Source organism: Camelus bactrianus, chromosome 9 (genome assembly GCF_048773025.1).
Source record: "Camelus bactrianus isolate YW-2024 breed Bactrian camel chromosome 9, ASM4877302v1, whole genome shotgun sequence".
In the NCBI taxonomy this organism is placed as follows: Eukaryota; Metazoa; Chordata; class Mammalia; order Artiodactyla; family Camelidae; genus Camelus; species Camelus bactrianus.
The window spans coordinates 29,497,704-29,524,790 of record NC_133547.1 but is presented as its reverse complement, the minus strand read 5'-3'; the positions used below and the strand labels follow the sequence as shown (position 1 = coordinate 29,524,790).

The 27,087-nt window shown below is 40.2% G+C and overlaps 1 protein-coding gene and 1 pseudogene across 2 annotated transcripts in view; both read left to right on the top strand.

Moving 5' to 3' along the window:
• The window catches only part of ALG14 (ALG14 UDP-N-acetylglucosaminyltransferase subunit), a 79,044-nt gene that overhangs the window by 34,138 nt on the left and 17,819 nt on the right, over positions 1-27,087 (top strand). Inside the window, exon 4 of one of the 2 annotated variants that reach the window (XM_074370004.1) lies at positions 14,133-14,622. The exons of the other annotated variant lie outside the window; for it this stretch is intronic. Within the exon in view, the coding sequence (XP_074226105.1) occupies positions 14,133-14,456 (324 nt within the window). The 3' untranslated portion in view covers positions 14,457-14,622. Of the gene's footprint in view, positions 1-14,132; positions 14,623-27,087 lie in introns of those variants that run through there. 2 annotated transcript variants of the gene reach the window in all.
• LOC123615519 (U4 spliceosomal RNA) lies at positions 11,700-11,815 on the top strand (annotated as a pseudogene).

The window sequence follows — 27,087 nt, the reverse complement described above, 5'->3', positions numbered from 1 at the left end:
GCTACATGATAGCTAACATTTACTGAGCACATTTATATGTGCCACACCTGGTCCCCAGCCCTAGCATTCATGCTGAGGTGGGTAGCAGTGTTACTCACATTTAACGGAGGAGGAAACCGGGGCTCAGTGAGGCAGGAGGTTACTTGCCTGGGGTGTGCACAGCCCATCAGTCACAGAGTGGGTGTAGAACCCAGGTCTTTCTGATTCCAAAGCTCAAGGCCTTAACCACTGGACTGTGTGCCACTGTCTCTAACTCATCTTGGAAGATGTGTTCATTCAGACTGATTAAGAATCAATTAATAAATTACTTTTTAAATAAATTACACTGAGCATCATTCCCTCTAAATAAGAGTATGAAATTTAAATATATCCCAGCAGCTCAAGTTAAGTACCTGCTTTCATAGTAGATTTAACAAAGACTGACCCAATTGAATAAAATTAATAATAGTGTACATTTCAAACTTAATATCATGTATATTCATCAAAACAAAATATTTTTTAAATTTCAAAGAGGAATAGTATTATTAAAGCAGTATTATTACAGGATTTTACAAATGAGATTAACTTGGAAGTTTAATCAAATTCATATTTACCAGTTTCCTGTTACAGAAAATCATATGTGAAACCACTGTGAGGATATGTAATGTTTTATGTCCTAATTAACTCTTTAGATGAGATAGTAATCCACAAAACCTCTGGTTGCTGATGAAAAAGTGTGTAAATCTTGTTGTTGAGTGTATATTAAAAGTCGTCGTTTCATCCAGGCCAATTACTAGATGAAGAACGTCTTAGAGGAAAGTTATAAATTCTGGCTTGGAGGCCTGAATCCAATCCTTAATAATTGGAATGGATGGCTTCTTTTTTTTTTTTTTACGAGGTCATTAAATACTTTTTAGGTGGTTCTGATATTTCACGTACTGTATTTTTCAAGATAAATGGGGTTGTCAGGCATCTGTGGATAAGAGGCATTAAGTTTGCTTAGATTATTCTGGAGTTTAAAAAGATAATGGGACAGAATACAGGCAGTTGGTTGCCAGCATCCCGGGGCGGTGGAGAGACTGACTACAAAAAGACTTGAAGGAGCTATTTTGGGTGAGAAGCTCTTCTGTATCTTGATTGTTTGGGTGGTTGGTTACTTGGTTACTTAACTGTATGTGTTTGTCATAACTCAGACCTGTGCACTAAAAACTACATTTTACTCTGTGCAAATTGCATCTCAGTAAGTATGAATTTTTAAAGGTAAATCATTGCCAAAAGCATAAAAACCTTTGACTCCCAGTAGCTTCATAAATGGCATTTAATTATTCTTGAGTAAAAGTGATTTGGTGAGTCGTTGCTTGCTCTTCTCGACAGCTCACCACTCCAGTGTCTAGAAGACCTTCTCTAAGTGACACAAATACTAGAACTGAGTTACAGCATTTGTCTAAAACTTCTGACACAAAATTCAGCACCTTTGTATTAAAAATCTGGTCGAGGGAACATCAGTAGCAGCCAAAAATGACAGTTCATCAAATGAACTGAGACTTCTCGTTAGTTCAGTAACTTATTATTTTGTTTGTCTCTGTAACCTTGGAAGCAGTAAACAGAGTTAGTCAAGGCTGGAGTGCTGTATGGTATGTCTGACTTTAGGTGAGTCTATCGTCCTCAAAGTCTTAGTTATTAAAAGTATATATTAAGTACCTGATACGTGCTTCTTTTCCACGTGCACATCCAGTAGGCATCTGAAGCGTTCTCAGTCCACGACAGTAGATGTTTGCTTCTCTTCCCCCATCTTGGTAAATTGGCTCCAGTCCTCAGGTGCCATCTTCGATTCCTCTCTGCCACACCTTACTTCCCGTGTTCGGTAGCAAGCCCTGCCAACCAGCTCTTCAAAATTCGTCATCTCATCTGTCTGTCCATTGTCGCTGCCACCATGCCATCCAACCCCCTCACTGCAGAGTCTCCTAACTTGTCTGTCTGTGGAAGGAAGTTCATGACCACCTGCCATTTTTTCATCCCGTGACTACCAATGTGATTTTTTAATGTAAATCAGATTCTGTTACTCCCCACCCAAAACTGTCCAGCAGCTTTCTGTGTTCTTAAAGTCTAAACTTCTCAGCGTAGCCTGCACTCTCCAGCCCCACCTGCTTCTCTGACCTCTTGTCCTCCCCTCTCCCCCTACTTTACTAGTGCCAGGCAGGCCTGCCTTCATTTTTCCCCCAACAAACCCAGCTGATTTGTACTTGCTGTTCCCTGTGCATGGGACTCTTCTCCCCTGCTCTAAACATGACTAGCTCCTTTTCGTCCTCTGAGCCCAAATGTTACCTGCCTGACTACTAAGCCTTCATCTAGCTCATGTCCTCGTCCCTCTGTCACACTGCCCTGCTCTGTCTTCTTCACAGCTCTAATCCCAATAAAAAAAACTATGTAACTGTCTTTTTATTGTATTTGTTTGTCATTCCATTAGAACCTGCCCTGCCTTGTTCATTGTACGTACGCAGCTGTGCCTGGCACATGGTGACCGCTCTGCTTATCTGATGAATGTTCCAGTCACTGTGCTGGTCACCCGGAGTGCAGACATGGCTGAGACATGGGCCCTGCCCTCAGAGGGCTTCAGCTCCAGGGGAGGAGACAAATGGCAAATAATTATAAGCAGTATGCCTAGTGCTTTATGGCGGTAAGTGAAAATGGCTGTGGGCGTATCGCAGGAAGAACTCAGTGGTTCATTCATCCACAGATACCTGTCAAGGACCCTGCTCTGTGGCAGGATTTATACGTGCGACAAGTACAACAGTCAGTGGGTGGAGCGCAGTCTTGCCCACAGCGGGGAGGTTGCAGTATGTATGATAGGTCCTCCCTGGAGAGCTTGGATAAGACTTAAGAGTGGAGATCACATTTAAGCAAAGATGGATAAGAGTTCATCAGTCAGAGAAAAGAAAAAGGTCATTTTAAGAAGAGTAAAAGATTAATAAGTCAGTTGAGTGAGAGTCACATAGTGTACGTAAGTATTTAGACTGTACCTTTATTAGTTAGCATTTTACACGTAGCATTTTAATGGGATCTGGAACTTAAGGCCTGAATGCAGTAGCAAGGCAGTTGTTTTTATAAGGTGGAATATTAAGGCTGATGTTAGGATGGCATATTGGGCTTATTTCTATGTAATCCCCATAAACAGACTTCTTTTCATTGAAATCCAATAGAAGTTAAAGGAAATGACCACTTAAACCTTTTATTGGTTTATCATTTTGATTCATGTGAATGAGTCACTTAGAAGTCTTATTTTTAAAAATTTTTAGAAAAATAACATTTATTGAACTTTCCCTACGTGTCAGGCACTATTCAAATACTTTACGTATATTAATTCATTTAATTCTCTGAACAGTCCTCTGACGTAGGACTCTTTACCTCCACTCTGTAGATGAGGAGCTCACGGTCCAGAGAGGACTAAGCAACCAGGGTCACAGAGCTAGTCAGGGTAGCATAATTCCAGTTCTCTTTAGAAATGTGTCAGATTTTGCCAGAATTAGATAACTTGCTCAATTAAAACCTTAACTAATTTTTTTAATGTCTGTATTGCAGCAGGCACTGAAGGGGATGAATAAAATATAGCCTATGTCCTTGAAAAGCTTGTATTTAGTTAGCTTCAAGAAAAACAGAGTAAAGAAACAACAGGTAGGCATGAAACAGAGAGTAATTTTGTTGGGAAAAAACTAAATCAGAGATAGTTCTTCCATCTCTTTAGCTTACAGCTTATTTTGATACTTGAGATTCTTTTAAAAAGCATTTGAGCACAATTTTTTAGCATTTTTTTATTTTGGAATAATTATAGTTTCCAAGAATTGCAGAAATAGTGCATAGAGTTCCACGTACCCTTCACCCAGCTTCCCCTCATGGTGATGTCATATAACCAGTGCAACATCAAACTCAGAAACTTGATGTAAGTACAATACTGTTAACTAGACTATAAACCTTACTAAGTTGTCACCGTTTTTCCTATATGTTCATGGGTGGGTGGGGGTGAGTTTATGTATAGTTCTAGTCTGTTTTAGCCATGTATTTATTTGTATAACCACCACCAAAATCAAGATACATAACTGTTCCATCACTGCGAAGGAACTCCCCTGTTCTATCCCCAGTCCCTGTTCCATGGCAGCCACTAATCTGTTTCCCATCACTATAGTTTGTCACTTCAAGAATATTCTATAAATGGGGGGAGGGTATAGCTCAGTTGGTAGAGTGCTAGCTTCACATGCATGAGGTCCTGAGTTCAGTCCCAGTACCTCCATTAAAATAATTAGTAGATAATTAAGAACCTAATTACCTCCCCCCAAAATTAAAAATTTTAATAAAAAATAAAATTAAAAAAAAAAAGAATGGTCTATAAGTGGAGTCACACAGTGTGGAACTTCTTGAGATTGACTTTTTTCACTGAGCATAATGACCTTGAGATCCATTCAGTTTTTGGCATGCATCAATAATTGCTTTTTACTGCTAAATAGGATTTCATTGTATGGATGTACTACAGTTTGTTTAACCATTCACCCATTGAGGTACATTTGAATTATTTTCAGTTTTTTGCTGCTATGAATAAAGCTACTATGAACATTCACGTACAGGTTTTTGTATAGGCGTAAGTTTTCATTTCTCTGGGTAAATGCCCAAGAATGAGATTGGTAGGTCTGATTAAAAGTTCAAGTCTAGTTTTATGAGAAAATGGCAAACTGTGTTCCATAGTGGCCACACCATTTTGCATCTCACTAGCAAAGGGTGAGAGACCCAGTTTCTCTGCACTCTCTCTAGCATTTGGTATCATCACTCCTTCTTCAGTGTGTAGGGATAAACCGTTGCGGTTTTAATCTGTGTTTCCCTCACGGCTAATGACGGTGAACATTTTCTCATGTGCTTATTTGCCCTTAGTATCTCTTCTTCACTGAGATGTCTTCTATTTTTTGCCCATTTTCTAATTGAATTGTTTTACTTTTGAGTTTCTCGACAGTTCTTTCTACATTCTAGATGTTTCTACATGTTTGTTGCTAACGTATCAAAATATAATTGATTTTTGTTTATCTCATATACTGTGATCTTGCAAAACTCACTTATTATATCTATGATTTTTTTAGTAGATTCTTCTGGGGTTTTCTAGACAACTGTATCTTCTGCAAAGTGGAAAAGTTTTATTTCTTCCCTCCCAACCAGCCATAAAATTTTTTTTTTCTTACCTTGTTGCACTAGCTAGGACTTCTAGTGATGTTTAATAAGAGTGATGAGAGCAGACAGCTTTGTTTATTTTCCAATTTTACGGGAAAACCATTCATTGTTTGACTACCATGTATGATGTCAACTGTAGGTTTTTTATAGATAGTCTTTGTGAAACGGAGGAAGTTTCTCTTCTCTGTTTGTTAGGGTTTTCTAGAAAAGAAAGAACCAATAGAATAGGATTTTACTCAGCCTTTTTGTTCTATTCAGGCGTTCAGTTGATTGGATGAGGACCATCCACATTAGGGAGGGCAATGTGCTTTACACAGTCTACTGATTCAAATGTTAATCTTACCCCAAAACACCCTTAGAGACATATGTCTGATCAAATGTCTGGGCACCCCATGGCCTGGTCAAGTTGACACATAAAATTAACCATCACAGTCTATGTTCCTGATTTTCTGAAAATGTTTTTATTAATGACATTATGAAAAATTAATATATTAATAACAAAATGAATTTTGTCATAAGCTTTTTTTTTTTGCATCAATTGGCACAATCATGGTTTTTTGTTAGTTGTTGATACAGTACATTACATTGAATGATTTTCAGATTATTGAAACAGGCTTCTATTCCTGTAACAAATCCCACCTAATCATGGTGTATAACCATTTTTACATATAGATGGATTTGATTTGCTACTTATTTGTGAGAATTTTTATATTCATGAGGGACCATTTGTCTTTAGCTTTTTGTTTTGGACCATCTTTTTCTGGTTTTGGTATTGAGATTAAACTGGCTTTATAAAATGTTTAGGAAGTGTTTCACCCCCTTTGTTTTCTGGAAGAGATTGTTTAGGATTTACGTTAATTCTCTGTTAAATGTATGGTAAAATTCGCCAGTGATGCCACCTAGTCCTAGAGATCTTCAGAAGCTTTTCAGCTACAGATTACATTTCTTTAATAGGCATAGGATTGTTAAGATTCTCTGCCTCATACTGGGTGAATGTTGGTAGTTTGTGATTTTCAAGGACTTGTTCCATTTCATCTAAATTATCAACTTTATGTGCAAAGAGTTGTGATGTTTCCTCGTTATCCTTTTTTATGGCTTTAGGATCCGTGGTTATAGCCATGGTTTCACTCCTGATATTGGCAAGTTCTGTCTTCTGTCTTTTTATATTTGTCAGTCTTGCAAGAAACATGTCAATTTTATTGATCTTTTCAAAGAATCAGCTTTTTGTTTCATTTATTTGCTCTTATTTCCTTTCTTGTGTTGCTTTGGATTCATTTTGCTCTTCTTTTTCTAGTTTCTTAGGTCAGGGTTTTAGATTATAGATTTAAGACCTTTCCTTTTTACTAATGTAAGCATTTAGTGCTATAAATTTCTCTTTCAGTGCTGCTTTAGCATCATCCTACAAACATAAATATGTTATGTTTTCATTTGGTTCTAAGTATTTTTTATGTCCTTTAATACTTCCTCCTTGACTCGTTGATCATTCAGAGCACTTTCATTTCTAAGTACGTGGAGATTTTTCTCCTATTACCTTTCTGTTACTGATTTCTAGCTCGATTCCATTATGGTCAGGGAACACACTCTGTTGTTAAATACGTTAAGGTATGTTCTACCACCCAGGATGCAGTCTGTCTTGGCGACTATTCCGTGGGTGCTTGAAAAGGACGTGTGTTCTGCTGTGTTGTGTGGTGTGCTCTGTGTTTATTTGTTAGATCTTGTTGGTGGATGATGTCACTGAGCTCTTCTGTATCTTTGCTGATTCCACCTAATGGGTCTGCAGACAGCTGTGAGACATGGGACTTTTCAGTAACCCTTCTAAAGCCATGTCTGTAAGTGAGCTCATTGATCTGAGCTCTTCATAATCTGTTCTGTGCCCTTTTCCCCGGAGTAATGTGCACAGTGATCCCACAGTAACATGAACTGGAAATAGTCCTTGCAGTTCACTGCTTTGTCTCGTGAAACCGAAGATTTCTTTACTATTGTGTCTTTTTAGTTTCTCCTAAAAGTAGGAGTCCTTGAATCTTCTTTGAGTGAGTAGGTGGATCTCAGGCTCTCTTAAAAATATACTCTAGAGGAGAAATTTGTTTGTTTCAAGGTGAAGAAGAGAACGTTGAATTTATGAGGCTGCTGATCATTAAACTAAAGTAAGGGAACTGCTTATGTTAAGGGAGAAAAATCTGTAAAGTTCTTGAGGGTAAAGGTCATGTATTTTTGTGTTTCCCATGGTCCCTTCCTAGAAGAGTGCCTTCCACATATTTGTGGAATGACTTAAAAATAAATGAATGAATACTGGATGATGTGAGTCATCACAAAGACAAAGCGCCTGCTCCCTAAATCGGTATTCTTCTCAGGCTTTATTAAGAGTCTGAAAAACCAGAAGGGTTTCCCAAGTCTGCAGTGTTTGATTACTGGCTTCATTCCAGCCTGGCTGTTGTTAAATGAAATACTCAAAGAAAAAGCCCTGAATACAAAAATGAAACCTAATTTAATTTTTAATTAAGTGAAAAATAACTTTCAGATTCTAGATGTATAACAAATTGGAAAGAAATGGACCATTTCAGCCTAATACTCTGCCTCTTTGCCTGAAGCTGAAGCTGGTTTAATTCGCCATAACAAATGTAGATGTATTTATCACATGTACACACATGCTTTGTATGAAAGAAAGCCATTATTTTACTTAGTCATTTTTTCCCATGTTCCATATCCAGTTTGAGCTGTGAAATGTCTAAGTTCATAGCAGAAGCGGGTTGATGACATGGATAATGGGTTATTGTCCATAAATGGGGTACTATGATTTAGGATTTTTTTTAGTTAGATATTTTCTGTGGTGAGCCACCAACTGAATGGTACTGGGATTACCACTGTTTGCATAGTATATAAAATTTTTATTGGCCTATTGATGGACGTGTGTTTCAGACATTAAGAAGAGTCAATTAACTTTTTGTTGATATGCCAGAACCCTTACAGGAACTTGGTTTTTCCCCTTAATTGCTGTTGGTTTGATTCTCTTTATGTAATGACCTTCATCTGGTATTATATTTTTTGGTGATCAAAAACCTTAATAGCATGTTCAGAGGAAGCTAAGCTGGACAAAGAAAAGGTTAGCTGGCCCAAGATGCCTATCTATAAATAGAGTTAAGTGAGAATAAGATTTTTCAAGCCAGGTCAAATAAGAAACAATTAGATCACAATTGTCTACTGCTTCTTGTTTTCCGAGATTAAAGAAAACATACTTGGGAGCTATTTGTTTAAATTTGTTCCGTCCCTACTCCCATGTTGACCAGTCCTCCGGGACATGTTAAAGCAATGCCAGTGTTACCTTTCCCCAGCTTGTATTTCTCCTCCATACGTGCACCGTAAATTTAGCAACTTTCATAGCATCCAGAGGAACCAGCTCTGTATTGTACGTGCATTTAGCAGGTCTGATGATGGTCGGAGTCCACTGTGAGAAGTGATTGTATGTGAAAATCCTCCCACATATCTCGTTTCTTCTGACTGACAAACTGCTTTTCCCAGCTGCGTGGTGAAATTACCAGCTGTTCCACTGACATGTTGGCTGGGTGACAGCCTATAGCTGCTTCCACCCACAAATGAGGTATTTAATTTAAATGTTATGGTTTCTGTTTCACATTTTGAGTGACCTCAGAACAAAATCTGTGTCAAAATTAGGCTATATATTATCAGTTAGAGGTTGCTTCAAACTGTTTTTCTTTTTCTCCACTTTGGGGGATTCTCCGAAGCTTGAAAATGAGCTTTCTTTCTTTTCTAAGTTGATCCCTTTCCTATTTGGCAAACGTTCCAGAAGCCGGGGCGGCTTTGCCTACCTACCGCTTCTCGCTTCTCGTTGCGTTTCGCCCGCGTCCTGGTCTGTGAGGTCTCCGGCCCCGCCCCTCGCAGGCTCCTCTGCGCCTGGCCTGGTGGGCCTCTTCCTGGGGAAGCGTGCTTCCCCAGGGTAACGGTGTGGCTGCAGAGCAAACAGAAGTAAGAGCTGGAGGGAAAGGGGTCCAGTTGTGAGAGGATGAGAATACGGGACGCGTGAATGAAACAGAGCTGTTCTCCAAGGAAGGACGGCTGTGCGGTCACAGGCAGTGAGACCTGGCCTGGTGCAGAAGGGTGCTGGGAGGCCCCAGGGGCTGCGTGAGAAGAGGGTGGGATCAAGAGAAGGGGAGTCCTTGCAGTGATCTTCAGTTTTTATGCGTGAGTGATTCCTAAAACCAGTCTGTTTCCCAGCCTCACGGTGCCCGTTTTAAAGTTTCATGTGAATCTGCAGAGCTCTATTTTTATAGCATCTGAAAAAAATCACCAAAGTGCTGTTTTTGTCTAACATTTTAAAAATCTTCCTTTGGTCTGAAGGGAAAAAGAAAAGAAAGGCACACAAACAGGACACAAATAGTTGAGCCTGGGATGGGAGAGAGAGCTTCAAAGGGCTGCAGCGGTCCCAGGCAGGTGGGCTCATGAAAGACGTGGAAATGCCTGGAACTTGAGTTGGTAGGGAAGCAGCTTGGGGGGGTTTTGAAATTTGGACGCAGACTGTGAACTCCTTGAGGGAAGGTAAAATGTGTTACTCATCTTGGCAATCCTAGCACCTAGGAAAGGGCTCAGGGGCATGTTGGAGTTCAGTAAATATTGAAGGAGAGAAGTTGGGCAGGAGGGATATAGAAAGGAAAGAGAGAAGCTATTAAAACTTAGTGATGACTGCTTAGAGCTTTTAGTGGGGTGGAAAACATAGAATAGGGGGAAAAAGCATTGCATAATTGCTCTTTGGCTAACTTTTGTACCCATTGAATAAATCCCTGGAATTCATCTAAGGATTTTCTTGATAGCACATTTCTGAAGTGTTAAATATTATCTCTGTCAAAGCAATCAAAAGGAAATGGCAAAAATTCCTCAGTCATCTTAAGCAGAATACAGTTGCTTTACTTTTTTTATTGAGATGAAATTCACATAACATAAAATTAACCATTTTAAAGTCTTCAGTTCAGTAGCATTTGGTACATTCAAATGGTGGGCACCACCTGTATTGGGTTCCAAGACATTTTCACCAACAGTTGCTTTATTTTAAGGCCTGAGTATCATGAAATCACTTGAGTTTTTTACTATATTAAAACAAAAAAAGATCAAAACTTAGACAGTGTTTTCTAACAGCCTCTGGAGACTAAATCCCATCTTCTGTTTTTTTAAATTTCTCGTTTCCTTCCCCATGAGTTATTTGGGTAAAACATACCTTTTTAGGCTGGGATTTTCTCTTTGGTAATTTGCTTTTTGGTGATTTCTTTTTCTCCTGGCCGCCTGGTATAATTGTTGCCTTTTGTAGCATGAATACAATGAAGCTCCTGGTCATGGATTTCTTTTTCTAATGTTAGACACACTGGAATTCAGTCAGTTGCAGAAAACTCATCACTTCTCTATGTGGAGCATGAGATTTGAGAGTCCACTTGTAGCAGGACAGCACTTTGTAGCAGTGGTAAGCCCGGTGCTTCTCACCCTCCGTGTTGCTTGTCCACAGGAGCAAACAGGCAAACTCTGATCTTCTCTAAGACATATGGGCAAACAATTATAAAAATATTCTTCAAAAGGACATTATAATCAGAGATGAGGAAACTATGATTACCCTAGATTTGCTCAGAGGAATGAATAAACACCTTACAAATTTCAAGCATTGTTGTGGCTTACAGTAAAAGATATTTTAGCATTATTGTTCAGAGGAGTGAAACGGGTCTATTAGAAACAGGTTAGAGAGCTTGAGAGCTCTCAGAAACAGCAAGATGTTCCCTGCTGATAAGGCTGAATTACAGAAAGAACATGTCGTGACTGATCATTCCTTTTAAGAAATGTGAATACTGGATTTATAAGTTTCATATGCTTATGATGTCAAAATTGCCATATTCTGCCGTAAAGAATGAAATCTGCTGTGGGATCAACTGTAGAATTGCAAAGGGCAGCAAATTCCATCTGTTAGCAGAACACCGTTTTGCATTCTTGGTCTTTGTGAAGTCGCATTTAAGCCATTTATACAAATCTTTGACAAAGCAATTTTTTAAAAATTTTTATAGCTGGTGAAAACAGGTTTGCTCTTATGGGCTGAATAATTACTTTTCTCTAAGGACAGGTGTTTCATGCTTAAATCAGTTGTGTCCACATCTTCAAAGCTCCATATTTGCTTACACAATGCAGTATTTTGTAGACGTCTCCTTAGAGGAGGCAGTGCCCAGAGCCCAGGGGACTTAGTCTGTTGCTGTTTTATTATTCCCAAGCCAACTTTCCTGTTTCAGCTTTTCAAGGAACCGTGATTCATCTCTGTGAAGTCACACAAGGAGGAAAAATCCCTCACTGCTCAATACGAATGGAGAATAGAATGGGGTGGGGGGCGGCTGGGCTCTGGTGGGGGTGTGGCTTTCCCTCCTCCCTCTGGGAACTGGGTGAGACTTGTGTGCGGCAGAATTCCAGCCTTCGAGTCACAGAAGAGCAGTTCCTCATTTTTGTTATGTAGGTTTCATCAGGAATTCACCCTGAGCTTTGCGCAGTGGCAGTGTCGTAGCCGGTGAGGTTTATTCAAGGCGAGATTGTTGCTAATTGAAGAATTCACTCTGAGTGTTTGCTTTACATTTTTTCTTAAAATGTCCACGTTACTGTTTTCTCTGATTAGCATGCATTATACCCTGCTCACGGTACAGAGGGAAATACGCCGTCCTGGGGGTCAGGAGGTTTTGGTTTTGCGCTCAGCTTTGTGAGTAATTAGGCTTGTGACTCAAGGTTAATCAGTTAACCTGTCTGAGCTTAGCCTCTCCTTCCGATCAAGTAGGAATAGGAAGCCACAGCGGACGGAGCACAGAAGTCAGATCCATTTGCTTTTGGACAGGCCACTCCCTCTGCCAGGAAGGTGATTGACTCCCTGCCTCTCAAAACCACCGATTTCTGCTCACCTCCCAGCTGAATGACTAATGTTCTTCCGAGCCCCCGCCCCTCATAGTGCCTTAGGTGTAGTGAATGCCCAAAACATATTTTTTTAATTGAAGTATATAGTCAGTTTACAGTGTTGTCAATTTCTGTGTACAGCATAGTGTTTCAGTCACATGTATACATACATATATTCTTTTTCAGATTGTTTTTCATTATAGGTTATGACAAGATACTGAATATAGCTCCCTGTGCTCTACAGTAGAAATTTGTTGTTTATCTATCCAAAACATTTTTTAAATGATGATGATGACTTAGCTCTGAGAGTCTTTCTGGGGCCCCTTATGTACACACAGTATATTCACAGAAGACTATGAAGTAGGTGTCGGATCATCCAGCTTGGATGACGTGGTATGTCTAACTGTTTTCATGTCTCTTACCTCTGGTTGTTTCATTTGTGTGGGTCCCCTGAGTAGGTCCTGTTTGTGTCCAGCTTTCATGCCCTTCCTGATGACCGTGATGAGCGGTAGCAGCGCAGAGGGTGGTGTGGGAGCCTCGTCCACCCGGAGGACTGCGTGCAGGCCGCGCAGGTGGAGGCGGTGGGCTTACTGTGCACGGCAGCACGACAGGCCTGCTGTCCCCAAGCCCTTACTCTTTGAAGTCCTGGAGCTGCCACTACTCTTGTGGCAGAATAGTTCCTATTTATCAGGTCACTTATTTCTTGGTGGATTTTTAATACAGAGATCACTGTGTATCCTCACACTCCCCTCCTCTTTTTACTTAGAACGGTCATATTAAGTCATCCCCTGGTGGGGAATCCACTCGTACACTTAGAATCATAAACTTACACAGATAATGCCTTCACAATAGTTTAATCGCACATCCTCTTTTTAAGGTGTAGATAATAAAGCCGAGAGGGGGAGTGCCTTGTTCAGAGCCTTAGAACTAATGGCAAAGCATGGAAGGAAAACCCAGTTCTTCTGACTCCCAGCTGCACACTCAGCTCGAGACCACGCTACAAATGAGACAGGTTCCTCTCCTCTCCAAGGGCGACCAGGTGTACACGCCCCACATAAAACAGAGGAAACGGGCTTGGGCAGCGTGCACACTGGGTTCAGAATCCAGGTCTGCCATTCAAATATGTGGGCAAGCTTAATTGAGCTATTTAATCTCCAAAAACGTCCTTTCCTTCATCTGTAGAACAGAGACCATAACACCTGCTTCATGGTCTTATGTGACTATAGCTGTATGTACATAATGGGCCTCCACGGTAGAGTCCTAGGTCCTCCCCCACTCTGTCCCTGGGTTAAATATTGTCTTCCAAAAATTGAGAGGCTAACAAGGAGTTAATAAATATTTTTAAACTTAGGCCAAGGAATGTCTGCGCGGCGCCCAGCTTGGGTGACGTGGTATGCCTGTTTCCATGTTGATTTTCATGCCACAGTGAGCCCCTTCAGGCATGAAAACAACCAAGGATTATTTGCTTCTCTGTTCTTTCTTTTTTGGCTCTTGTGTCTTCATCACAGACTCCAGCCCTTCCAGGAGCAGTCTGTCAGGGCGCTCTCTCCTGCTGGGCCCCATTTCAAGGATGTCCTTCTGAATCTGCCCCTCTCAAGGAGAAGTTCATTGGCACGGGCCTGATTCTCAGTTACACAGTTCATTTCCTCAGTTTCTGGAAGATTCTTCTGAGCTGTGTCTTGAACTTCCACTCCATCCAGATCTTTCCTGCCTGTGAACTCCTCTCAAACTTACAGGCTAGCATTTCATTGTTCTCTGTTCACTTCCATTCATTTCCCCTTCCCCAAATTACATTATGAGCTCTTTAAGGGCCAAAAACTAAGTCTTCTGGCTTTATTATTATCCGCCAGGGAGCTTAGCAGTGTGTGGGGTGCTTAGAGAGATCTTTTTTTTTTTAATTGAAGTATAGTTGGTTTACGATGTTGTGTTAATTTCTGGTGTATAGCATGATGATTGAGTTTTATGTGCGTGTGTGTGTGTGTGTGTGTATTCCTTTTTAATTTTCGCTTACAGAGGTCTTCCGTTGTAAGGAACTGGAAGACACCATGACAAAAATTAGCAGCTCCGGATCCCACCTCTCCCCAGAGCGCCGCCCTGTCATCCTTCTCTGCCAGTTAAGTATCTCCTCCTCGGCTGCCAGCCTCTTCTCCTTCTTAGGTCCCACCCAGAGGTGCATGGTGTACAGGGGCCCCTGGAACTGCTCCTGGACCCCCGTTATTACTGTGACTCTCTCGCTCCCTACAAGCCGGGTGGGCCCAGTGATCAGAGAGCGTGGGAACTTGGATGTCCCCTCTTCTGAGAGTGCCATGGCCAGTTTAAAACCATGCAAAACTCTTCAGATTGAAAAGGATTAGGAAACAACCATGTCCGAGGAACTCAGGTCTCCCTCTGCTGCCATTCCGCCAAAACACCCACTTGATTCTTAAGGAAAATGTCATTCATACAATTATTTTTTTAAAAGGACCTGCAACTATCAATGTAGAATTGGTTTCTGATGCCACATCCTACAATCATAAAACCTAGAAATCAGACTAAGATTTTACTGGTTATAATCTGAATCTCTATCCTTTGAGGTCACTTATTCCTGAATTCGTTATTATTTCATAAACTTGTTATTATTTTCAAATAAAACATTATCTGTAAATAAATGTAAGAATAATTGTAATTTATCTGTCAGTAATTGTAAATAAATAATTTGCAAAGCTGTTTTCATTTTACACTGAATAACTGCTTTGAGCTGAGACCTGAGCTGGGCACCGTGGAAGGTGGAAGTGACTGTGAGGTATGGGTGGCACTCACGCTCAGAAGAGCATATAATCTGGGAGGCAGGCCAGGCCCCATGTCCAGGGTTCGGAAAGAGGGATCAGGAGAACAGGGGCCTGAACTGACCTGCCTCAAGGTTCAAGACAGAAACACCAGTGTGATTATTTAGAAGTGTTTTAAATCCCAGGCCCCCTTCTGGAAGGGAGAGCAGGTTAACGGGCCATTATCCCATCAGTCCCCGCCGCACAAACTCAACAGTGAAGACTGTGGCATAAGGCTTCGGGAAGTCTGACAGAATAGTTCCAGAAGGCGGGAGTAGCAAGTGTACTTCAAAGAACCCAGAACAAATAGCCCTTTAGGTCAATTTTTAAATCAATAACAGATCGGGCACTAAAGAGGAAGCCTGTTTCCCAGCCAAACGGTGAACAGTGCTAGACGCCCGGCTGTCACAGTCCCTGGGGAGTAATTAGAACTTGCTCAGGAGTCGGCCAATTTGGGTTCCTGAGAATGATTCTAAACACAAAATGATAAAAGTTGGGTGAAGTAAACAAAACCATTGCTTCATAATCAAATTTCATAGTGCAATTAAAGAGTCATAAAGTTAGAAATGCTGGAGGGTTTTTTGGTTTTTACTTTTTGTTTTGTTTTTTAAGGAAAAATTTAAAAGCAATGCTATTAAAATAAAAATAACTCAATGCTAAAAATACAGACTGAAGCATTTTATCCCCCTGGGGACCTGAAAACAGTAAAATATACAAGTTGGAGTCTAGTCCCCGTTAGACCAATGCATTCGTTTTGGAACTCAAGTAATTGTTCAATTTCTTTTGTCTACAAAGCCAGTGCAGATCTGGGGATTGTGTGTTTTAATTGTTGGCAAAACACTGTAAACATCCAGGTTCTGGTTGCTGTATTTTTATTTTAAAGCACAGGAAACTTACTTCTATTAGAAGCAATGGTGGGTTAGGGTAAATTGTGAATAAACAGTAATTTTTGGTCAAGTTCAAATACAGCCTGCTACTTGTCCTGCACTGGAAAAATGAGGTACCTCTATGATTGCAAATATATAGTAACCTTATGTTTTTGATGAAAGGGAAGGATTCTTTTGTACTGTTTTTTTGTTTGTTTGTTTTATTTTATTTTGTTGTTTAATCCCCAGTGCAAACATAAGAAAGAGTTGAACATCTTACCAGATTATACTTTTTCCTCTGATACCTCTTTTGATCTTTAAGGCTCCTTCCAACTTTAAGAGTCTGACTCGGTGATTTTAATGTGGTGTATTAGGAAATTCCACCAAAGCCTGGAACACGGATGTTCTCAAGGGGAACCCCAATGCATGATGATGTAATCTGTGCTAACCTGCAGAGTCCTGCCTGACGAGAGGTACCTCAGAACTTTCCTAATTCTGCTGGCGTAACCTTGGTGACCGCCGAATCTGACATTTGTACTTCTTAGTAACAAATGTGGAGACCTAATCATTACTTAACGAGCAGCAAAATCTTCCTAGGCTCTACTCTAATTCCTGGTGGCTTTCTCTAATAAAACAAAACAACTGTAAAGTAGTTCATAAAAGTTTAGTACCAAGTCCATGTCTCACCAGGTTGGATGGTATTTCCCTAAACTAGAGCTTTTGAGGATTACTGTGACATTCACCATATATACATGGAAGTTCATATGGTGGAATAATAATTAAATTTGATTAAATCTTTTAATCCACTTTTTATCACTTTTATTCATTAAAAGTGAAGACCAAAACAATGATCTAATTTAGTTTTTGAAGTTCAATAATAAGGAATAACAATCTTACTCCTGTTTTTTACGGAAGTAGTTGGGATCTTCAGGCCTACGCTAATTGAGATGCCCCCACCATCCCTCATTCTTTTCTGACTTGACTTTCTGATCATAGTATGGCCAGACCAGCACACAGTATTCTCAATATATGATAAGAATAATTCCTCTGACTTTATTCAGTTTATTTGTTTATATAATGAAGAACATTGCTTGTTTATATTCCTACTAGGCCCAGTTGGAATTTTCTCTTCCAAATTTGTAGAACTTTTCATTAAATATGGAATGATGTTCTGATATTTTTTTCCCTTCCAGTCAATAAGAACTTTCTTTTCTTCGTAGAACTCAGAAATGGCAAAAAGAACTAACTCATTCTTGTGGTATTTTCTGAATCCATAATACACAAATGAGTAGTCACGTGGCTGATAGAAATATCAGTGTACAGTAGCTTGTTGTTTCTTTCTCTCACTTTTTTTAAAGTAGATTTTACTTTTAGAGCAGTCTCAGGTTTTCGGCAAAATTCAGCAGAAAGCCCAGAGATTTCCCATGTACCCCCTGCCCCGACTCGTGCACAGCCTCCTGCATTATCAGCGTCCCTCACCAGGCTGGTACGTTTGTTGAAACGGAGGAACCCACATTGCCACATCATTATTACCCAAAGTCCAGTTATCTGCATAATTGTTCACTCTTACTGTTATACATTCAGTAGGTTTTGACAAATACATGACATGTATCCACCATTATATTATCATGGAAAGTAGTGTCACTGCCTTAAACGTGCTCTGTGTTTTGCTTATTCGTTACCTGCTGACAATCACTAATTTTTTTTTTTATCTGTCTTTGTAGTTTTGCTTTTCCTAGAATGTCATATATTTGCAATTATACAGCATGCAGCCTTTTCAGATTGGCTTCTCTCAGGTAGTAATATGCACTTAAGGTTCTTCCATGTCTTTCCGTGGCTTGATAACATTTCTTTTTAGTGCTGAATAATATCCCATTGTCTAGATGTACCACGGTTTAGTATCTATCCACCTACTGAAGAGTATCTTAGTTGCTTCCAAGTTTTGGCAGTTATGAATAAAACTGCTGTAAACATCTATGTGCGGGTTTCTTTGTATACATAAGTATTCAGTTCCTTGGGTAAATACCAAGAAGCGCAATTACTGGATCATATGTTAAGAGTATGTTTAGTTATGTGAGAAACTGCCAACGTGTCTTCCAAAATGGCTGTACCTTTTGCATTGCCACAAGCAATGAATGAGAGTTCCTGTTGCTTTACATCTTTATCAGGATTTGATGTTGTCAGTTTTCTGGATTTTGGCCATTCTTATGGGTATGTACTGGTATCTCATTGTTTAATTTGCATTTCCCTAGTGATATATGATATGGAGCATTTTTCATAACCTTATCTGCTGTCTGTATAACTTCTTTGATGAAGTATCTGTTAAGATCTTTGATCCATATCTTAGTTTGCTCATTTTCTTATTGTTGACTTTTAAAAGTTCTTTGTATATTTTGGATAACAGTCCTCTATCAGATAGGTCTTTTGCAAATATTTTCTCCCAGTCTGTGGTTTGTCTTTGTTTTCCTGACAATGTCTTTTAAAGAATATAATTTTTACTTTCATAAAGTCCAGCTTATCAATGGTTTTTCCTGGATCGTGCCTTTGATGTTACATCTAAATATTTATCACCAAACCCAAGGTCATCTAGATTTTCTATGTTGTCTTCTAGGAATTTCATAGTTTTTCATCTTACATGTAGGTCTGTGATCCATTTTGAGTTAGTTTTTGTGAAGGGTGTAAGATCTGTGTTTAGATTCTTTTTTTTTTTTTTTTTGCACATGTATGTCCAGTTCTTCAAGTACCATGTTTTGAAAAGACTGTCTTATTCCATTGTATTGCCTTTACTCCACTGTGAAATATTAGTTGACTGTATTTATGTGGCTCTATTTCTGGCTCCCTGTTCTGTTACTTTGATGTATTTATCTATTCTTTCACCAATGCCATACTCTCTTGATACTGTAACTTTATAGTAAGTACAAAGTCAGTACTTGCTTACTGAAGTCAGGTAATGTCAGTCCTCTAACTTTGTTCTTCTTTGATGTTGTGTTACCTATTCTGTGCCTTTGCCTCTCCATATAAACTTTAAAATCACTTAGTTGATATCCACAAAATAACTTGCTGGGATTTTGACTGGGATTGCATTGACTCTATAGATGAAATTGGGAAGAACTGAATCTTCCTATCCATGAACATGGATATCTGTCTGTTTGTTTAGTTCCTCTTTGATTTTGTTCTTCAGAGTTTTGTAGTTTTTCTCACATAGATCTTATGTATCTTTTGTTAGATTTATACCTAAGTATTTCATTATTTGGGGTGCTAATATAATGTGTTTTTCATTTAAAATTCCAATTGTTCAACAGAAAAGTGACTGACTTCCAGAATGAAATAATGCCATTTTACAGCAATATGGATGGACTTAGAGATTGTCTCTTATGACTAAGTGAAGTAAGTCAGAGAAAGACAAATATAATATGATATCGTTTATATGTGGAACCTAAAATATGATACAAATGAACTTATTTGCAAAACAGAAATAGACTCACAGACATAGAAGACAAACTTATGGTTACCAAAGGGGAAAGAGGGTGGAGGGATAAATTAGGAGTTTAAGATTACCAAATACAAACTATTGTATATAAAATAGATAAACAACAAGGTTCTACTGTGTACCATGGGGAGCTATATTCAATATCTTGTAATAACCTATAATGAAAAATAATATATATTTATATATATATAAAACTGAATCACTTTGCTGTACACTAGAAACTAATACAACATTGTAAATCAACTAAAGTTCAATTTTTAAAAAAAATGTAGTGGAAGAGGGTAGAGTTCCGTGGTAGAGTGTGTGCTTAGCATCCATAAGGTCCTGGGCTCCATCCCCAGTACCTCCATTAAAAATAAATAAATAGATAGATAGATAGATAGACAGACAAACAAACCTAATTACTCCACCCCAAAAAATTAAAAATTTAAAGAAAGAAAAGTGATTGACTTGTGTGTATTAATCTTATATCCTATAACCTTGCTGTAATCACATAGTAGTTCTAGGAATTTTTTCGTCAGTTCTTTCATCATGCCATCTGCAAACAAAGACAGTTTTATTTCTTCTTTCCCAATTAGTACACCCACTATATCCTTTTCAAAATCTCATTGCATTAGCTAAAACTTATAGTATGATGTCCCCTTTCACCACTCCTTTTAACATTATACTATGTCCCTGCCTTGTTCTTGATCTCAGTGGAAAAGCTCCTAGTTTCTCATCAGTAAGTATGATGTTAGCTGTAGGGTTTTTGTAGGTATTCTTTATCAAATTGAGGAAATTTCCCTTTATTCCTAGTTTGCTGAGAGTTTTTATGATGAATGGATGTTGGATTTTATCAAATGCTTTTTTCTCCATCTATTGATACGATCATGTGATTTTTCTTCTTTAGTCTGTTGTTGTGATGGTTTAAATGAATTGATTTTCAAATGCTGAACCAGACTTGCAAACATGGGATAAATCCCACTCAATTAAAGTGTATAATGATTTTCAAACATTGTTGGATTCGGTTTGCTAGTACTTTGTTGAGAATTTTTGCATCTGTGTTCATAAGAGATGTTGGTCTGTAGTTTTCTTGTAATGTCTTTGTCTGGTTTTGAAACTAGGTAATTCTGGCCTCATAGAATGAGTTAGGAAGTATTCCCTCTAGCTCTATCCTCTGAAAGAGATTTTAGAGAATTGGTATAACTACTTTAAAATATGGAATGCTTTTTATTTTGCAATCATTTTAAAGTTGCACGAAAGTTGCAAAAATAGTAGAAAATTCCCATATATCATCCATCTACCTCCCACTACTATTAGTATCTTATGTAACTGTAGTACAGTTCTCAAAACCAAGATGTTAACACTGGTATGATAGCTATTAACCAAATTACAGCCTTTATTTGGATTTTGCCAGTTTTTCCATCATTGTACTTTTTCTGTTCAGGAGCCAATCTGGGATTCCACATTGCAGTTACTCATCAGGTCTCCATAGTCTCCTCTAATCTGTGACATTTCTCTAGTCGTCCCTTGTGTTTCATAACCTTTACACTTTAGAAGCAAACTGATTATTTTGCATACACAGACTACAATTATATGATCACATAGTGGGATTTGTTCTTTATTTCTGAATGAAAATTTGAGTTTTCTAAAGAAGACTATATTTCGTGTTTGTTGGTGTTTACATTTTAGCAAATTGCACTTTTTGTGACTTCTTACCTTTTTAGGGATCTGTAGTTATTTGGAAATTCTTCCTTCACTACAAGAAAATGGTATATCCTCTGTTCTGTTTCCTACAGCAGTCTTTCTGTCTCCAGTAATGATATGTGAAATATTAATGTGAGGAATAACTTATTTATTGCAGAATATAGTTCCTAAATTAATATTTTTATAAGTTATCATTAAAGCCTTATATAGATTCCTCATAAAGTTAAACGTAGAATTACCATCTGACCCACCAATTTCACTCTGAGTTTTATGCAAAATAATTGAAGAAGAGACTCAAATAGGTACTAGTACACCAGTGCTCATAGCACACTAATCAAAAGGTGAAAGCAACCCACGTGTCCATCAATAGATGAATGGATAACCAGATGTGGTCTGTATATACAGTGGAATATTATTCAGCCATTAAAAGGAATAAAATTCTGATACATGCTACAACAGCTATACTTGAAAACATTATGCTAAATGAAATAAGCCAGGCCAAAAAAAAAACCACAGATATTGTTTAATTCCAGTTACACGAAGTACCTAGAACAGGCAAATTCATAGGGAGTAGAACAGAGACTACCGAGGGCTGGGAGGAAGGGATAATGGGGAGTTACTGTTTAATGGGTACAGAGTTTCTGGTGCGATGAAAAGGTTCTAGAGATGGTTAGTGGTTGTGATTGTACACATGGTAAATGTACTCAATGACACTGAATTGTACACTTAAAAATGATTAAAAGGGTAAATTTTATCTTATATATATTTTACTACAATTTTTTAAAAGCCTTATCCAATTATAGCTCTCTTTCCCACCCCGATTTATTGGATTATCTTAATCCAATATATAGTTTTTTCCATATTTCACAGATTAAAATTTTTCTGAGATGCCTTAAGTGGTATTATCAGAGTAAAGCTGACATTATAAAAACTGTATTTCATCTATCACTAGAAGTTTGAAAAAGTTTCATCTCAAATTTATTTGCACATGAATAAAATAAATTCTGATACTACTATTTGATTAGTTGTGAAGCTCAATAATATTATTAAAACATGAGCTCGTTCTCACTCGAGGCTCATTTTATCCTCTTGGCTTGGGTGTGTGATGGACAGTCACGTGAAGTTCAGCCCCTGAACGATCTGCCTGCAGAACGCGCCGCTCGCCTTCATCAGACCTCCTGACGTTATGCCTCGGATTCTCCAGAAGTAAGAGGAGTGCAGGTGCCTGCTTACCTGTAGGGAATCTCGGGCTGGGGCCGTGCACATTCACGAACTCCAGACTCATGACACCACTTGCTAGCTCGTTTGGTGCCACAATGGGCAGCAAGAAGCGATTCTCCAGAGAAAGGAATACTGAGCGGAGCAAAGACAGGTGACTGCCACCAGGTCACTTCATGCACCCTTTCAACAAGTGTTTACTGAGCAGCTATTCTGTGCTAGCACTGTTTTGAGGGCTTGGGGTACACCAACTAACAAAACAGACAACCCCACTCTCACATAGTTTACCTTTGGGCTGGTCTGTTCAGCCACACAGGCACGTTGGCACTTGGGCAGTCAGCAGATGTGACACAGAGTGCTTACACTTCTGAGGCCAGCCGGTCCCCTATTGGTTGGTTAGTTAGTTGAGGTCTTCACCTTCAGAGTAGATAGCAGGCTAGTATCTGTGTCAGAGTGGTGTTCTGCAGAGTTCTGCTGTCGCTTGCAAAGATTCAGACCAGTGGAAGGTGTCTCTGTGGTTCGAGAGCCCTTAGCATCTAGAAGGGGAGATGAACTGGTTCTGTTTCAGTCCCAGGGGACAGCATGTTGGCAAGAGCCAGTCAAGTTTTTGCAGGGTTTCAGTCTCAGACCAACATAGGATGAAAAATCAGGAGCCTGGATGGAATTATGCATGGTGGGGCGCAAGCCGAGGTTCACTAGACACACAGGAATGCAGGGGCTTTCCACACACACATCAGATCCATGCTTATTGCAGAAGCACTAATTCCAGTTCACAGGCCAAACCTCTGGGAAGGGTGGTATACTTGCCAGTACTGGTTAGATCGACTTGGGACATGGGCAAAGAAATGACTGTAGGGTGGTGGCAAACAGAAGCTACCAGCAAATAAAAGTAATTGTTAGTGTTTATTAGCCAGGCCCACATTTTCATTTAATTCTCAGAAACAAACTAGGGAGGAAGGGGAAAAAAAGCTCTTTGAGATCAGAACTCTAAATGAGACAATTTAAAAAAATCAGATTTAACTTGCTTAACGAAAAAGGAAAATTTTTCAGTACTGGCAATACAGTATGATGACGACAGATCTCTGCTGCCTCCTCCTTCCCGATCTCACTGTGTGGAGCAGTAACAGTTTCCCCTTTTGGGGGGATATTAGGAAATACAGCCATGTATCTCAGCGCTGGAAACCACATTCAGTTCTAGGCACCACAGTTTTAAAGGGCCACTGACAAATTGGAGCACGTTCAGAGGAAAATGACCCAGATGGTAAGGGAATATGAAACCAAGTTATATGAGAAACAGCTGGAGGAAGTAGGGAGATTTAGCCTAAAGGAGAGGAGATTAAGCAGAAAGCATTACAGAGACCACAGTTGTCAGATTCTGGACGAGACACCATGGGCCCGGGCTTCCTCGTGCTCTGCCCACTGGAGCCTCCCAGAACAGGGGCTGTGGTGGGGGTGGGAAGAACATCGAAAGAAGTTGATGAAAATCAAAGCCATGTCGAGAAGAATGGCCCTCGTTGGAGGCAGATGCCAAGGCCCACATCTCTCGGACTGTTCTAGCAGGGGGTGTCCCGCGGCTGGCGACGTCTCTTCCCCTCGCTTGCCCTTGGCGCTTTACTCTCCGAGGCGCTGCCGTGGTTTCCCATGCACTCTAGTCCCATTTATATGTGTGTGTCTCACGCTAGTGAGTCTCAACCCTTTCATCCTAACATGTTCTTTTATAACAGCTGTATTATAACATGCCCTTTCCCATCCTGAAATGAAATTCATGGTTAACATGACCCACCTGTGCAGTGCTTAAGTCCAAAAATACAACAGAGTGCCCTAGTTGCCATTAAAAAGAGAAAGAAAAAAGGAATTTGTGATCAAGTTACATGTTTTACAGTAGCCCCAGGTAGGACCCCCCCCCAGGAGACAAGTGAAGCAGGTCGCTCTGGACGTGGGGGCAGCCTGGCTGGGACAGCTGCAGCGCGGTCTGGGGGACCGTATTTGTGACTCCACAGCGGGTGGGTTGCTGCCCATGATGTAACAGTCTTTTTCTTTTCTTTTCTTTTCTTTTTTTTTTTTGATTTATAACTTATTTTAAACTATATAGCATAAAATGTATCATTTAATCAAGTGTACAGTTCTGTGGCATTAAGTACATTCACGTGGCTGTGCAATCACCACCTTCCATCGCCACAACTTTTTCATCTCCCCCAACTCATGATGTAATTTTCTTAAGTAGTAAACAGCTCTTGGTAAAGGTCCAGACAAAGTACAGTCTTCCTTCAATTTCCATGGCAGTTCTGTTAGAGAAAATTCAGTGTGTATATAAAGCATGCAAAGAAGATTTTTGTCTTTCTATGTAAAACAGAATTGGGTTCTCAGCTAATTATAAATTACAAATGGACTGTCACCCAGGGGATGGCAAGTGGGCTACGGGGTACTGCTTTGTTGTGTGAACCAGTCCCCAGTGTTGCTGTTCCCACAGCCCATCCGCTAAGTGCAGACAGCACCGGTCCGGCCCTGTAACAACCCGCAATGACCCTCCGCGTCTCAGGGAAGCCAGACTGGTGTCATGCATGAACTCCGAGGAGGCAAGGCTCTGTTTTGTTCTCTTTCACCGTCCTTAGTACCCGGTATGAAAAGCACCCAGTGTTTGTTAGAGAATGTAGGAGAGAGGATGCCCAGATACCCCCACGCACCTGTAACTCAGCTCTTCCAAAACTGACCTCAGGTATCGTGTTCCTCCTCTCTAACCCGCTCCTCAGTCCGTCTCGCCGCCTTCATTCCCAGGCTTTACAGCAGTTAGCAGCCATGGAATCATCTCCCTCACTGTGCACACCCTGCAGGTCATGGACCATCGCCTCTGCCTCTCCTAACTCTGGCATTCTCCGTTTCCCCTGCTCCGGCCTCCCTTTATAGCTTCACGGAGGCGATCATAAGATCCTTGTTTCCTGGCCTCCGTGGTCATCCCCCTTCAGATACGCAGTGAACTCTGCACAGACGTGCAAGCCCCCCGTGCTTTGGTATTGTAGCTCCCTGTGCCTAGAGTAATCGTTACCTTTTTCACCTGGAAGAACTCCTCGTGCATCAAGACCCAGCTTAACTGTCTCCTCCTTGGGTCCCAGACCAGAAACAGGATTACTCAATCTGTGTCTCTGTTCATCTTTGTTGTGTCCTTCCTTGCGTTAAACTTTATTTGTTCATGTGCCTGTGGTCTCTGCCAGACAGGGTTCCTGGAGTAGAAGTTAAGTGCTCAGGCTTTGGAGTCAGTGGCTAGAGTTTGAATCCTACGTGATTTAGCAGTCCTATGGTCTTTGGCAGAGTCCATAATCTCTGGAAGCCCCAGTTTTCTTATCTGTAAACTGGGGATAATATGCTGCTTATAAAGTAATTAAAACAAAACTTGAAATGTTAATTATGTCCATCGGTTTTGTGTCTGTCCAGCACCTCCTCGGAAGCATAATGGAGAAGGTGTTTACTAACTGTTTTGAATGAAGGAAGGAAGGACTGCTGATCTTGTCAAATGCAGAGATTTTATTATTTAGTCACGTTAAAACGGATGTTATATTTGGCAGTTAGAGCCAATTCTGTCATGCATAAATTTATCCATGGAAAATATTCTTAAAAGAAAAAAGGGATCAGTTCTCCCCTCCCCCACCTTCTTTAGGTGCATAAAAAGCACTCATTCTGAAACATTAACATAAAAACCCTTGGGCTGGTAAAGTCCATGCCCACTATGGAAAATTATGTGCCCCAAAACTCCTGTGTTTTGGATTTTTGACTTGTATTTCCCAAAATGTGAAGTGTGGGGAATGTCACCTTTCTCTTATTCATCTGAACAGTTAAGACCAGCGAGTGCCCCGGTGTGGTTGAAACCAAAGCCGGTGACTGTCCTGTACTTGCCTCACCTTCAGTACAAAAGACATGTGCGTGTTCAGCTTATAATTCAATTGTTTGCTTTTAAAAGTCTTAAGGGCTGTTTGCAGTATAAAACTAAATCCTAAATTTTAAAAACTTCCATAGCTAATTCTCTGCTCAGTGCTGAAAGCCCGACATTTAATCTCGGTGAACTGGAGCTCTCTGATTTCACTGTTTGCAGCTAGTAAATGTCACTCTACACATTGCTGCTTTCACTCACACTTAAGCACTTTTATCTGCAGTGGGTGCAGTGTGTCAGAGAATGCTTTGTGTGCTGCTCTGTGAAGGGAAAAAAAGACTAAGCCCGGCCTTTAAACAGACTGAAAAAAAACTGCTGGGAAGACAGCGATGACCCTGTTTTTATATGGTGTTTGTGACCACACAGCCCTGAGTTCTACCAGATACTCTTCAAAAGCAACTATATTAGCTCAGTCAGAACTGGGTCCCCGCTGAGCTCATACCCAGTTGCCAGCCAAGCAGCTCCCCGCTCTTTTGTGACCGGAGGGGGATCGGTGGGGAGAAGGCGTGGAAGATGTTGTCATTCCTTTAATTTCGCTTTTGCCTGCTGGAGGAATCTTGTCATCCTCTGGCTCCCCAAACTGTTTTCAACCTGGCTGTTTGACTTCTTGGTTCCTGAAGGCTGCTGGCACCCAGACCAGCCCTCCCTTTTCATCATCCTGATGTGAAATGGAAAATCAGTTTGTGGCTATTTTCATAGCAAGAGATTTCCTCCTGTTCTTTTTTATCTGTCTCTGCTTTCTACTCTTTGTTCAGACATATTTTTATTTCCCGTCTCTGCAGCCTTTTGTTCTCCTGGGATTTTTCTGTTCATTCTTCCTTCCCCTGCCTCCTCCCCATCCCCCACCCCCTGCATCCCTGCCGGCCTTTCTCCTCTTGGTCCCCAGGCCCTTGCCCTGCCCCTTTTGTGCACATCCTGCTTCCTGCTTGGCTGCCTGCCTTTGTCCTCCCCTGCCTGTCACAGGCACTGCTGGAGCCACCTCCAGTGCTTCCCCCGTCC